Source organism: Fringilla coelebs (assembly GCF_963513975.1).
Source record: "Fringilla coelebs genome assembly, chromosome: 4".
NCBI lineage: Eukaryota > Metazoa > Chordata > Aves > Passeriformes > Fringillidae > Fringilla > Fringilla coelebs.
Window position 1 is genome coordinate 13,472,789 of NC_140032.1, and position 14,143 is coordinate 13,486,931.

A 14,143-nucleotide genomic window follows, 5' to 3' on the forward strand; every position below is an offset into this window, starting at 1 on the left:
CACTGTGTGCATTTATAACTGTCTCGGTTCTTTAAAATAGAAATGTTTGGCACAAGCAGGAGGCATACATGGGCTACAACTTAATAATTCTTCTGCCAACAATATAATTCTGCTCTGGATGTGATCTGGTTCATCCCTGCTAGTGGGCTCAAAAACTGAAACAAAACCATAAATTGTCTCCCTATGAGATCTCTCTTATGTTATTTCATATATAATACAGCCTAAGGTCCAGTGAAGAGTGAAAACCCTGTGTGACTTGAAAATATTTATTACCACAGCGCCTCTGAACATTATTTGACTTGGCTACTTTTGCAGCCTAACAGTATAGCTGGCTTCATTGCTGGAGATGGATTAGAAAGAGAAGTAGTAAGATGTAAAAATGCATATAATTCTGGTAAACCAAGAAAAGGCAGACATTGGAAAGGAATAGCTATTCCTTTGAAGAATAACTATTCTTCATATTACCTCTTGTTTTTACTAGCATATAGACAAGAATTCACTTTGTCAAGGTAATTAATACTAGAAATAATTACCCAGAGCAGTTCAAGACTTAATATTTGTCAGTGCTGGAGTCATGGGAACAAATTTACATGGTCAATGTAAGCAACAAATCAGCCTCATCTCCTCAGAAACACACCATTTAGTATTGCACACTGATAGCTTCCTGAAATATCCCTCCACTGTGAATAATACAGGTTTTACACCTCACACCTCCTCCAAGACAGAGATACCTCCAATTGGATGGGATGTGTCTCCACCAACCTCGTTTGACAGATGCTGCCTATGCAATCATAGACACTTTTGTCTCAATCTAATGAACATACCCCAGGGGTTGGCATTTTAAGAGATGTTTAAAATGCTCATCAACTCAGAGCCACTGCAGAGAAACAATGACATTACAAACACCCCTGCAACAAGGCTTTGCAACCCAGTAGGATGCTAACATTCAAAACAATCCTTTACACAGCAGGTCACTTAAAACTGTCATTTTTATTTAATGAATAAGTTCAATTAGTTCATATAAGAGCAAAACCAATTTTTTCTTATCCACAGCTTTGCATAACTCTGCCTATAAGCTAGTGACCCCATATTTCAGTATGTTTACACACCTTTGGATCATAAAAAGCACTTAGATGGTCAAGAAAACTAGAGATACTGACTAGTTATTGTTTAATATATCCAGAATTTATTTAGATTTTGAAGTTACAAAATTTTATCTTTACCCAGGTGAAAAGGGCAATTTGTGGCATTTCATTGTTGAGCTGGTGGCCTCCCAGAGCATCCCTCTCTGATACTTTGGTGAATGCACAAGGCTGCACATTCTGCCTTCTCCTGGTCTGGCAGTGGAGGGAACTAACCTGAGCTCTGGGCCAAGCCTTTCTGAGGCACTTCTAATGCATTTTAATAGACCCCACCTGATTCTGCTTAACAAGGAGGATGATTTTTTAAGGGATTAACAACCTCTGGGTGTTGAGTCAATTCATAACATTCATATATTCTGATAACCAGTTTCTCTCTTGTGAGAGGTCAGAATTTTTAAATCTCTCAGTAAAAGCACTTTAACTTATCTTTTCACACAGGCTGTACAATCAGAAATGAATTAACAAACTGAAACCTCAGAACTAAAATTAAACTGCTCAGTTTTGTCCCTCACTATTGCCCATTTTAAATAAATAACACTCATTTTAACAAGTGTGATGTATTTAAAGACAGTGATAAGAAATGTAAAATTAAACATACTGTAGGCACACATTGTTCTAAGTCAATGTCTCATGCTGAAATTACACTTTCCTCAGTACTATTAGAATGTCAATCGAGAAAAATTCAGGTAAAGATGAGAACAACCAGACATATATCACCATAGCCTTCCATGAAAGGATTCTGTCAGATTTTTATGCATCTGGTGTAAACTAGCTAAGTGCACAGTTTTCTTTATTTTTCCTGTTCTTAAAATCCTCAGCATTACTTTAGGTCACACAAGTCAAAAATATAGGTGCAATCAAGTAAAAAGATAGCAATCTGTCTTTTTTGCACAAGGGAGTTTGCTGTATTTCTAGAGGGAAGAGGAACTAAAAAACTGCAATTACCAAAATTGTCAAGTACAAGGCAGGAAAAACATAGACACCCGATTTCTTTTCTTTCTTTCATGGCATTAAGTAAAAAGATGTAAATGCCACTAGGCAATGGTGATGGATACTTTAAATTACCAACAAGTCAAGAAATACTAAGAAATTACTATGCTATCCATGCACAGTTTTGAATAGACATCACCCAACCTTCTTGGAAAAACATTCTCCTGCTACTCAATGTCTTTAATTTTCCTCCATTACCAGCTTTTCAGTACCGTAAGAATCACAATTTTATATATAAATAAGGTGGAAATAAATTCTGCATTAGCAGGGAGATAGGGAAACTCAAAAGTCTTTCAATGTGTGATGTTCATTTTATTAGTTTTACATTCCAAACCCTGGCACTACTGGCACTGAGAAGCACAGAAGTCGTTCCTCTCCTCGCTGCAATGACTCATTTCCCTCCGTGACTGGCTGATTCTCTCTGTAGGGAAGCTTTATTTTCATGTGACACTTAAAACATCTAAGGAGTTGCAGTTCTAGAAACTTTTAAAACTTTACAGATTCCTATTTCATTCCCTTGGATCAGAAGTTTTTAGAAGCTCAGCCTCCAAAAGCTGGAATACTGCCTACATGAAATAGGAAAAGAACCGGATGGTTCCAGTCAAGGGGAGGGAAGTCAGGAAACCCTTCCATTTACTCCACCAGTTTTTACTCATCTCACCTAAGGGAAGGTGAAGCATCTGAAAGAGGTTCAAAGATCTGAAAAAAAATCAGTTTATACCATCTCTAAAACCAATCAGGCCTTTAAATTAACTGAAGATGGGCAGTCAACATCTCAGCAATATAGGGAATTACTAATTCTTTTTCCACTATAGTACTTCCAGGACTGTGCAAAGAAAGCAGTTGTTATCAACAGAATTAGCATGTGAACTTTGAGAAGAAATTTTAAAATATCAAAATGCCATTGAGTGGTTTACAGTACAAGGCCAGCACCAGGCAAAGGAGGGCAGAAAAAGAGAGAAGTGGTCAAAGTTTCTTTGGGCTGATCCTTTGAAAAGAAATGGACAAAAACTAAAATAAGTTGTGGGAGGATTATTGTCATCTGTTTCCCATGGACATATTCACTTCCCTGATGATTAATTACATTAAATCCAGTGTCACACTGTCTCACACATCTTTGTCTAAGTTATGCTTAAACAGCAACTTATTTGGCCACTGTTGAAGATAGTAGAAATTTCCCTGTAATAACGCCATGTTACCACATAAATAATTTCTAAAATGAACTAACAGTTTGTTCATATAAACTAATTTTATTAGAGTACTGAATATCCAGAAGAATAACTCAGGTACATCTTCCTAGAAGAGATATAATAATGCTATTTAAATCTATAAAAATATAGATTACTACTAGCATGCAGCATAGTAAAATTAAAGGAAAAAATCTCAGGAAATATAACTGCAGGCAAATGACTATAGGCTTTTCCCACATATCATCTCCCTCTTCTTCTAAGTAAAGAACACACAGATCTTTTCTGAGTTATTATCCAGTTAAAGATTAATCTTTACCTGTTTCTATGTATGGTTTTACACACATCAATAGGCCTGTTCATGTTCACCTGAAACCAGCCAAAATGTACAGGCAAAACAAAACCTATACATGCCACCCTAAAATAACACAAGAATACAAGAGCCTTGTATTAAAGGTCCAATGACCTAATATCCTTTTTAAAAGACAGGAGGCTTAAGAAAAGTTTAAAAACAAATCAGACACACAAAAATCACTCCAGCTTTTGGCAGGTGAACGTCGGAGATGAAGCCATCACCATAAGCCAGCAAGTGTAGTAGTCATGGCTGTCTCTTCCTTTCCAGTAAGAATAGTTTATAATCCTTACAGACATACAAAACCCACAGAGAAACATAAGTAAATCATATGTGTGCTTGTTGTTGGTCATAACAACTTATTTTAATCACTGGATTTGCAGCAACTTGTTCCTGCTGTCAAAGTTTGGGTTTAACACCTCTCCAGTCCATGTGGGCATCCTGAAGGGCTTTGTAAAAAATTGGCTGCCTGCTTTTTAAATCAGGAGTGGCCTTGCTCTTTTTTCACATGTAAAGATATCAACCCTAACCCATCTTTCTAAAAATTTAAGTCTATGCTTGTCATTATACCTATTGTATTGCTTCTTTCATAACCATGGGACTTTTAATATAGGACTGAACATACTGGGTGAACAGATTTTGTATGTCACCAACAGATGTTGCTGTGACATTTTATCCAAGTTGTCTGACCCTTAAGACATAACAATATTTTTTCCTCTGGCAAGCTGGGATACCAGCTGAATTCCATTATTGATTTACATGACCTGCTACTGTGGCTGCATAGAAAATGCAAGATCTCTCCCTGTAACAGTGCACTTCAAAAAAGACACCTCAACTCTCCAACTGCAAGTGTTAATAACCCATTTTAGTAGTAACAAATGTCCATTTTATCACTACTACTTATTTATTTTACATCATTGTGATACTCACAGATCAGGGGTGCACTTGGCATGCAAATAACAGACAGCCAGTGTGAAATCCCTGTCTTAACTGTCCTAGAACTTGGATGGTAAACTCATGTAATTATAGCAGCAGGTTTTTCTTTTTCTTCCTGTTTCTATCCCTGCCACTTTTCATTTCCACAATCTCCTTCCAAAGTCCTTCTCTTCAACCACTTGAATTCCCATTTCTCCTCTGCTGTCTGGCCTTGATTAAGAAGAAGGTTCACACCAGTTAAATGCTAGACAATTTCTTACCTTCTATTCTTATCAAATGAGAAGAATATTAGTTATGGGACCTGGGAGAGGAGCTGGGGTGGTTCTGCCCTTGCTTTATTACCAGACTTCTTTTCTTGGGCAAAGCAGGTTTACAGATTATGCTGTTGTTCCAGTGGACTGTTCTCTCCCCAAAACACATGGATCAGCTCTCCCACGTTCAGCAGTGAGACAGGAATATGAGAGATGGTTCAGGTCCTTTGGGTCTCAGGGAGTAGGACAAAGGTTGGTGACATGCAGGAAGATGAACCAAGCTCATCTGTCACTGCTGCTTTTGGCAGCAGACAGCAGCGAGTCAGACGCGGTGTCCGTGTGCTGGTTCAGCCGCGCACCGCGCGCACCGCCCGCACAGCTGGGAAGGGGAAAGCAGGGCACTGGGTAAACCCTGCTAGTGGGGCTTGGGAGAGCTCACTCAGCTGAGGCATCGCTGCCCCTGTGCCCCAAAGAATAGCTTCTCTTATGGTGGTGATAGACATGATGCCTCTCTCACCCTCTACCCTCATTCCTTCATTTTTTCATTGTTTACACAACAGGTTTTGTCCTTCCCCTTCTCTCAAGCTCTCATTTGCCCCTTAAAGACATCTGCCAGAAAAGAGGTTGACACCACTTGTATTTTGGTAGTTAAAGACTGGTTGTCTCCTTAGACAGAGAAGAAAAGGAGGGGGTGAAAGCAGGGGCAAAACTTTGTGGAAATTCAATGACCTAAATTATCTCACTGGATATTATTGCTCTATAATAATTAGGAAGATTAATGTTGTCAGCTCCATTTTAGGAGCTTTGACATACATGCATACTTTAGAGTATTTCATAAAGACTAACATAGTCATCTGCTTTAAATACAGCAGACCTTTTGCAAATAATAGTTTTATATTTCTCTGACAAGGTATAATCCACAGTGAAATATATATTTGCATGAATAGCCTTGATCCATTAAGGGAAAGAAAAGGGATTTAGTCAGTAGAAAGAGTTGCAATTTTCCAATATTAATATGCAGATTTAAGCTAAGAGGCAGAAAATTTAAAAGCATTACTGTAGTCATCATTAAAATGAAGAATTCTGCTTCGTCATTATATGACTTACAAGCAGAAGGGCATTTTAATAAATCACAACTCCTCCAGTCTCCTTAATACTTGGACTTTTCCTCCCCCATTTCTGCTGATAATGCGAATATCCAGATGATTTGTCTCAATTGTTGATTCATCTCCTATTTTTTGAATTCCACTGTAGATTACACTCCAAATGAGTTACACTGTGTATTACAACATATCTCAGAATTGAGTCTTTTCTTATAGAATGAATAACATCCAAAAGTGTATATTCATATGCAGTTACTTTGAAAAGTACTTTCTATCGGTTGTCTCTTTTTTCTCGGAGTATCTAAATTTATAGTCCTTAGGGTGGCTTATGAAAGCCATCTTCTTCTAATCAGCAAACCAGTGGCTAAAGCTCATTTCCCCAGACAACTGCTCTCCTGATGCCTTCTACTCCAAAACCTACCTCCAATGCCTCTGGATTAGATTTCAAATTATTTTCAGAACATGTATGCCGAAAGCATCCCAGAGTGCAGTTGGCACAGTCAGCAATAGGAAATAGTGTGAATTTCAAGGCAGGTGGTGTTATTTTACTGCCATGTTTTATAATTTTTAAACTCTCCCTATGAGAGGTCCAGTTTCACTGTCAGTGCTGAGGTCTCCAGGTACTGTAGCAGGATTTTCAATAGTTCCTCATAGCAAGTATGACATTATGCAATACAATTGCAGATGCAGAGCCTTTGCCAGCCATAGCTCTGGAAATATATCAACAGTTTCATCAGGCAGAAAAGAGCCAGTTTAAACTTGGCACCCAAAGCCATTTCTTCCCTGCCCAGCCGTGGTGCTGCAGAAGTTTCCACACAGCAGCCAACCTGAGCTGGGTCCTGCTAGGTGCTCTGAGCACAGCTGGCAGGGCAGCCCTTTCCTTGGAAAAGCTGCTCTCTGCCTCCTCAAAACTCTGCTGACTCCTTAAGAACACTTTCCAAAACCTTGTTCCTTTGTGCTCCTTTTTTTTTTTTAAGCATTGAACTATATCTCTGAGTGTCTGAGGCTCCAACCTTTTTAGAATTCTTCATTCAACACCAAATTGAGACAACATGGGAGTTTCTTCATCAGTATGCTATTGCTTTTTCAGAGGGCTCTTCAGAATAAGAATAAAAAAGGCCAATTTTTAGTTTCAAAATAGAAGAAACTGGATGGACTTGCATTAATTTCATGCTAAAATGTTATTGAATTTATATTTCAGGTGTTGATGCACACTTCACAAGTTTTTGCAAGCAACTAGTTCATGACTAAAAATGTTAAGGGCCATATTCAAAAAAAGTTTTAAAGAATAATTTGTAAAGCACTTATGTTTGGTATTCTGGTATTATAATCAGACTCCTTTTTAATAGACTCCTGTTTTTCATGTGTTGTTATAATAAGCTAAACCAAATTTTTTAACGTTCTCTCACCTGTATGGGACTACAGTAAATTTACTGGGGTGGAGAATGCAGCAACTGTGATCATGCAAGCAAGTTTTATACCTGGAACCTGAAGCAAGGACAAAATATTCTGTGCCTGCGAAGCTGAAGCAATATGGAAGCACTGGAATTTTTCAGTTAAACAGATGTATGGGGTGGTTTTTATTAGATCAACAAAGATTATTGAGTTACAGAACACAGGGTAAAACACAGTGACTACTGGGGGAAAAAAGGCAGCAGCAACAGAATCTGTGTTTTTATTGGACAAAGTGCAAAGACTGTAGATAAGGGAGAGTCATGATGACTGAAACCACCTTTTACTTTCAAATGAACCCTGCACAGAATGACTGGCACACAACAGCAGGATGACTTGGTTAGTTCTGTATCACCATGTGTAATGTTAGATAAGTGACCTTGCTGGAGAATTTAATTTATAAAAACTTCAAAGCTCCATCTATATTTACACATACAGAGACAAATGAAAAAGTGAGAAAAATTATTGCCAAGAGATCCTCTCCTATGAGAATATCCTGCTTCTGGTGTGGTGTCAGAACCAGGTGTCTCCAGCCTGAATCCCTACAATAAACACCCTTTGTTGCAAAAAGGAACATATCATACCTTTTTCTGCCTTGCTCCTGTTATGCTTTTCGAGTAGGAGGTACCGAGGGCTTTCGGGAAGAAAAGGCAGAATCAGCACTTGTATCAATGATGGAACAATGATTGCTCCAAATAAGAAAGGCCACCGAGATTCCTGCAGATGGATGCAAACGTGAGTCAGTAACACTCTCCCAAAGTGACACTTAGAAGAAAAAATAGCTTTGATAGGAAACACTGCAATTTTTCATCATTCAAAGTATTGTGTCCACCACCAGAGTGATGTGCTCCTCCTAAGCTTAGTAAGTGGTTTGAACCCTTCCCTCTCAGATCACCTTAGTCAAGGGCCAAGCCCCCAAAGCACTTTCCATTGGCAGTTTTTATTTCACATTCTTTCACTTCAGCAAGGCCTAAATCACCATGTTCTGCATGGCATGGGATGTAATCCACGCCTCAAACCTGACACGGGGCCCAAGATAACTGAATAACTCCCAGAAATAATGGGTGGGGTATCTCCTAATCAAACATTTCACTTGCCCTTTTAGGTGAGAGAGGTGTTTTTAGAAAATTCTCCTGGGTTGGGAAAACAACTTGAGAAAGTGTTTTTTCAAACAATTTAAAGCTTGAGGTAATTGGCCACCATAAGAGCCTGCATTATCATGAAGGCTCCAAGACCCTATTTCTTCATTCCTTTTTTCTCTTTTTTTTCCACTTGAGTGGAAAACTTTCTGTAATGTAGGTGATCCAAAAGTGGTTAATACTGTTTATGGACAAACAAGCATGAATCTTACTTTAAAAACTAGAAAACTAAGGTTCAGTCTTTAAAACCAGTCAGTAATCACATACTCAAAGTGGGTACTGGTTTGTAAAGGATAACTTAGGAAAACAGGCAGTATAACTTGTCACCTCCATTCCATATCTGCCTGGAATAATTTCCTGTAATATAAACCTCTTTGCTATGTACCGTATAAAAAAAATTATAGGCTGTTATAATTTTTGACAATACCACCAGATAAAAGTCTTACTCTTGATCATATTTTCTGAATCATCATATTTTCTGAAGGTTTTTTCCCACCATGTCAAGGATGCTTCTTAAACGAAAAAAAAGTATTTTTTGTATACTGTTATTATCAGCATTCTGCCCACATACAGAGACTTCTATGGAATAAACTTAAACTCATTTTAAAGTCTCTTATAGTGTATGGGAGACTTTATAAGTTGGTCACATTTATCTTAAATAACTTTTCTTGAAAGCATTATTTTGAAAAAGTTATGAACAAGACTCTGAACTTACCCTCACAATAAATAGCAAACCCTGCTCCTATAATGAAAAGCCCTTTATTTTTGCCGCATAACACACTGAGTTTCCTTTATTTCCTCTATTTAAGATTTCTGTTTTACTTTTTATCATGCTAGCTTCTAAAACCTTAAGGTAAACTCATAAATACTCATAAATATGTTCCCACTTGCCATTTTGGCATGAATTGATCAGAAAGTCACTGAAGCCAGTGGAAACATCTCCATCCATTTCAAAAGACTTCATGACTATTCAACATTATGGAGTGTGTGCTCTACTTGCTTTTCTCCTCATTTACATTATACAATCTTAACTCCTTCCTCCCACTACAGAAAAGAAATTGTAGGAGTAACATAAGTTTAAAAGATTCATTAAAATTGCTGGAAATCAGGTTCAACTAGACCCTCTAAAGAGAACTAAGAGAAGCAGTCAAAAGGGGGGTTTCATATCCCCTTTAAGAAGGAATAGGACATATAATGGGACAATGCTCAGAAGCAGTAATAAGCTAAAGGCAAAAGACAGTGTAGGTGAAGAACTTAAAACACTTTACCTCAATTGTCAGCAATAAGGAGAAGCACAACAGGCACTGCTGGGAGAAATTACAACTACATGCCACTTTATTTCAGGGAAAACTTAAAAGAGCATGAAATGTTTTAATTACAGGGGACCTGATTTCATCACCCGCTCAGAATTGGTACAAATAACATGTCAAGATGGTAAAATTCTCATTTTAAACTGTCACATTATGGATATTTGCTTAGGCTGGAGCATGAAAAACCTGGCTTTGATGTATTTACAAAAGACAGTTAAACAGTAGAGCAAGTTTGACAACCGCAGACTCATTCAAAGGTTGATGGAATAAAGTGCAAAGCTGCAGAGACAGAAGATTGGGTGGAAGGGAGGGAGATAAAGTATGGCATGGATTTGTCAGCTGCAAATGGAGCAAGATTATGGTGCACTGAAATACAGTAAAGAAAATGTTGCCATGTCAGAAAATCATCAGCTAAAATGCAGAAAATGGAACTTGTAACGATCAAAAGGTGGAAGAGAAGGTGGCATGGGAAAATGTCAACAGGCACTGCTGACAGCTGAAATATCCCTATCAAAATCAATAATCTATTTAAACACCAGTTACATTTAGTATTCTCAGCAATTTGGAAGATTTTGATGAAATGTAAACACACTCTTAGCACAGACCAAGTAAACAATATACAGATAAATACATTTTAAAGGGAGAACAGAATTGTTAACAAGGTCATGCAACAGAGGTGGGAAGAAGTGCTGTAGTGCCCTGGACATGGGCATCCGTTTTTTGAAAGATTTAGTGTGGCCAATTAAATATCCCAGTATGAGTTGGATAACAGGAGTAAGGAAATATGCAACTGCGACCACTTCACTCTGTTTCTCTCTAAATAATTTCACAGAAACGGAGAAACAGAATTTCAGAAGGGATCTCTAAGATCATCTAGTTCCAGTACCCTGCCATGGGCAGGGACACCTTCTATTATCCCAGGTTCCTCAGAGACCCATCCAGCCTGGCTTGAACACTTCCAGGGCTGGGGCATGCACAGCTTCTCTGGGCAGTCTGGTCCAGTGTCTCACCACTCTCATAGTGAAGGATTTCTTCCTAACATCTGTGCTAAACCTCTCCTCTTTTCATTTAATAAAGAGATTTTAATTAATTATTTATCTATTTATTGTGAAAGCATAATCTGGACATAGATCCCACTCCCATTCCCAGCTCAGGCACTCCTCCCCACTCAGGGCTCTCTGCCCAGTTTGGGTTTCTGTGCTGTGGAAATGCCCCATGTCCCAGCCAGCATCCTGACCACAGATGCTCTCAGGCAAACTTCCCCCATCCTGTCTCCTGTCCATTTTAGAGCCAAGGGAAATGCCCACACCCCAGACTCCTTCTCCTAGGCTCAGGCTGGACATGGGGTAACACAAGGCACTCCCCAGCCCTGCTCTGCCTCCCTGTGCAGCCACCACGCTGCCCCACAGCACTGTCAGGGGCTTGGTTGCCTCTACTGCTTGAAATGAGCAGGAGATGGTATCCAAATAAATACTCTTTGCCCCTTTTTAGCACTCAGTGCACAGGATGATCTGTCATCTCTCAGTGAGCAAGTCTATTTACCAGTTACTATTAAATAGTCACCATTTAAGTATTTATTCTGGAATTAATTCCTTGGGGATGGGGTTGTAATGAATTTACTACAGTGCTGAACAAGTTGCAAACAGAAATGACCTTTTTGTATAACTTTCTTGTGTAAAATGACATATTTTATCCATTTTGTATGTAGGGAACAAAGAGACAAAAGCCTCTGGCATCCAATGCAAGATACTAAAAATACCCAGGAAATAGTGATTTGGCAGTCTCTTCTTTTTCATTTTCTATGAAAAGCAGTAACACTTTTAAAATTTTAGTTTTGCAAAATATAATCACACAGAGACAGAAATAATTACATCTAGTCTAATTTTTAGATGCCCTGGAGCATCTTGCCTCAGCCTCCTGCTGCAGCTACAGAAGGATGCAGGTCTCTGTGATATTCTGTGTCACATCTGCCAGTCTCACAGGGACACCTAAGGTACCACAGGGCATCAAGATAATACTATCTGCTTATAGTGAAGCAATTGAATTTTGTCCTTTCTTGCACTGACTTGGCACAAAAAATGCATATCAGAAATATTCCATTTGCCCCGCAAAAAAAAAAAAAGAAATAGAAATTGTATCCCTGCTCAGAACAGACTGGGAAAATTTACTTAGGCATGCAAAGCCCAGAACACTGCACAAGTTCAGCATTTCTCTGTTAATCTGCTACCACACCACATAAAACACTCCTGAGAGTAAAGGACAGCCATGCTGGCCTGGGGCCAAGGACTGGAAAAGCACTGAGGTGGAACTAATTTCTTAGCTTTAGAACTATCTTTTCTTCCCTTAGTCAAGGGTATGGCACAGTGGTGATGATCATGTGGCAGCTGAGAAAAGAGAATTCCTGCATCTCAGGCTTCAGAGCAGCTCCTCAAGTAAGGTGCAAAACAGCTGCCTTCCTCTTACCTTCTCTGTACCACTCCAAACACGGCTCTGCAATCTCCTCTGGCTGCAGGAGATGCTAACCTCACAGTTATATCCCTGCTGGGCTCAATTTGCTCTGTGCATGACCATTTCTGCAGCCCAATTTGTCAAAATGTATTTCAATAACAGAGTTTAAAATTGCTTACCTTCCTGTTTAAAACAGAGGCAACTGAGATAATATGAGTATTTCACCTCTGTTCTGCACCCAGATGTGTATTTTTACAGGTCCCTACTACAGCTATAACTCTGACAAGAAGATTACTCAGGTATCAGTATCTTCCCAGGTAATAATCAGTACAGAAAGTCACAGACTTAAGGCTGTACAAGTCTGATGCAAAATTCACAGAAATCAGCAGGAGATTTTTGTTACTAAGTGGCCTTTGGATGAGAACTTAAAACAGCTTTGAAAGTGCCTGGTGTCTGAGTCCCATGATTCTCTCTTCACTAAATGGCATGTTAGATCATGGAAGTATTGAGAGGGAGAATTAAAGTATCTATTACAAGTTCCCCAGATGGTTTTTTGTCCAGCTTTTTATTGGAATAGCAGCTAACTTTTTACTGCACACTTATATGGCATAATTTGTCTTCATTTATTCATCTCCAAGAGAAGTAAAAATTTCAGAGAAAAGCAATGGGAAATGGGAAGCTTTCACATGGGATTATTATCAGCAGCCAGCATATATATTTGAGCTTATTTAGGAAGAAATATTAGAGGTATGCTGGAGCTAGGCAAAATTTCTGACAGAACTTCCTTTCAGTGATGCATTTAGACTCAGGTTAGCATCCATAAATAACAAAATATAAAAATAGTAAATTAAAATAATTGAGGAGGATAAGACTCAGCTTTTTAAACATGAGAACATACTATCATTCTGATACCCTTGGGTACCTCAGATGTCCCAGGGGCACTGGCAGATGCAGCACATAGGACTCCAGAGACCTGCATTCTTTTGGGACTCTAGTGGGAGATGAAGAAAAGTGCTCCAGGGCATTTAGAAGTTGCATTAGATGCAAATGGTTTTTTTATTTGGTTATGTTTTGCCAAACTGAAGTTGTGAAAGTTAGACTAAGGTATATTAAGGTTAAGAGAAAAACAAACATGAAAAAAACCCAATGCACATTTGCTGTTTTAAAAATAATGGAAATTATTGAATATTTCATCTTAACATTTTTTTAATGACAAAAAAGCAGTTTTGGATTTTAAAAAAATCAAAACCCAACTAATTTTAACTTGACATTTACTTCAAGCTTAAAATCCCTTAAAATATGAATCAAGAATATACCTCCCATTTTTTTTTTTCCTTTTGCCAGCAGTTTCAAAAGCAAAGACAGTCAAGAGTAGAAAACACACTCCTACTCAATATGATGACTGCATGCTATCCTACAGTGCTTGACCAACTTACCACGGCATTAATACCTAATTTGTAAAGGATAAATTTACACATTAGGACATGAATTTGCAATAATGGTTAGTTTTACAATGTGTAATAGAAAGAAAAACTGAAATGTTAATCTTGAAGGTTAAGAACCTTCAAAAATATTTAAGTGGTGGTTATCTCCCCAGTGTGAGAAACACACTTGGAAGGAAGTCCCAGGTGAAATTGATTTAGATTTATTGCTTAATAACAGATTTGTAAGTATTATCAAATACTTAAGCACTAAGGAAACCTGAAAATATGAAGTGTTCACTTGCTTCTAAACATTTGAAGCAGAGTCAAACTTACACAGGGTAAGATGAGTTTTATGGACAGGCATTATTTGTTATTAGGTCAGCTACAGTAAGTGAAAAAACTCACCTTT

The 14,143-nt window shown here is 38.3% G+C and overlaps 1 protein-coding gene across 1 annotated transcript in view; it reads right to left on the bottom strand.

Annotated features, from left to right (window-relative positions):
• Nucleotides 1–14,143, bottom strand: part of SLC2A9 (solute carrier family 2 member 9) — a gene marked incomplete at both ends in the record, with an annotated part of 76,375 nt that overhangs the window by 39,040 nt on the left and 23,192 nt on the right. The window contains one exon of the mRNA XM_084204275.1: nt 7,998–8,130. Coding sequence (XP_084060401.1) covers nt 7,998–8,130 — 133 coding nt within the window. The remainder of the gene's footprint in view (nt 1–7,997; nt 8,131–14,143) is intronic.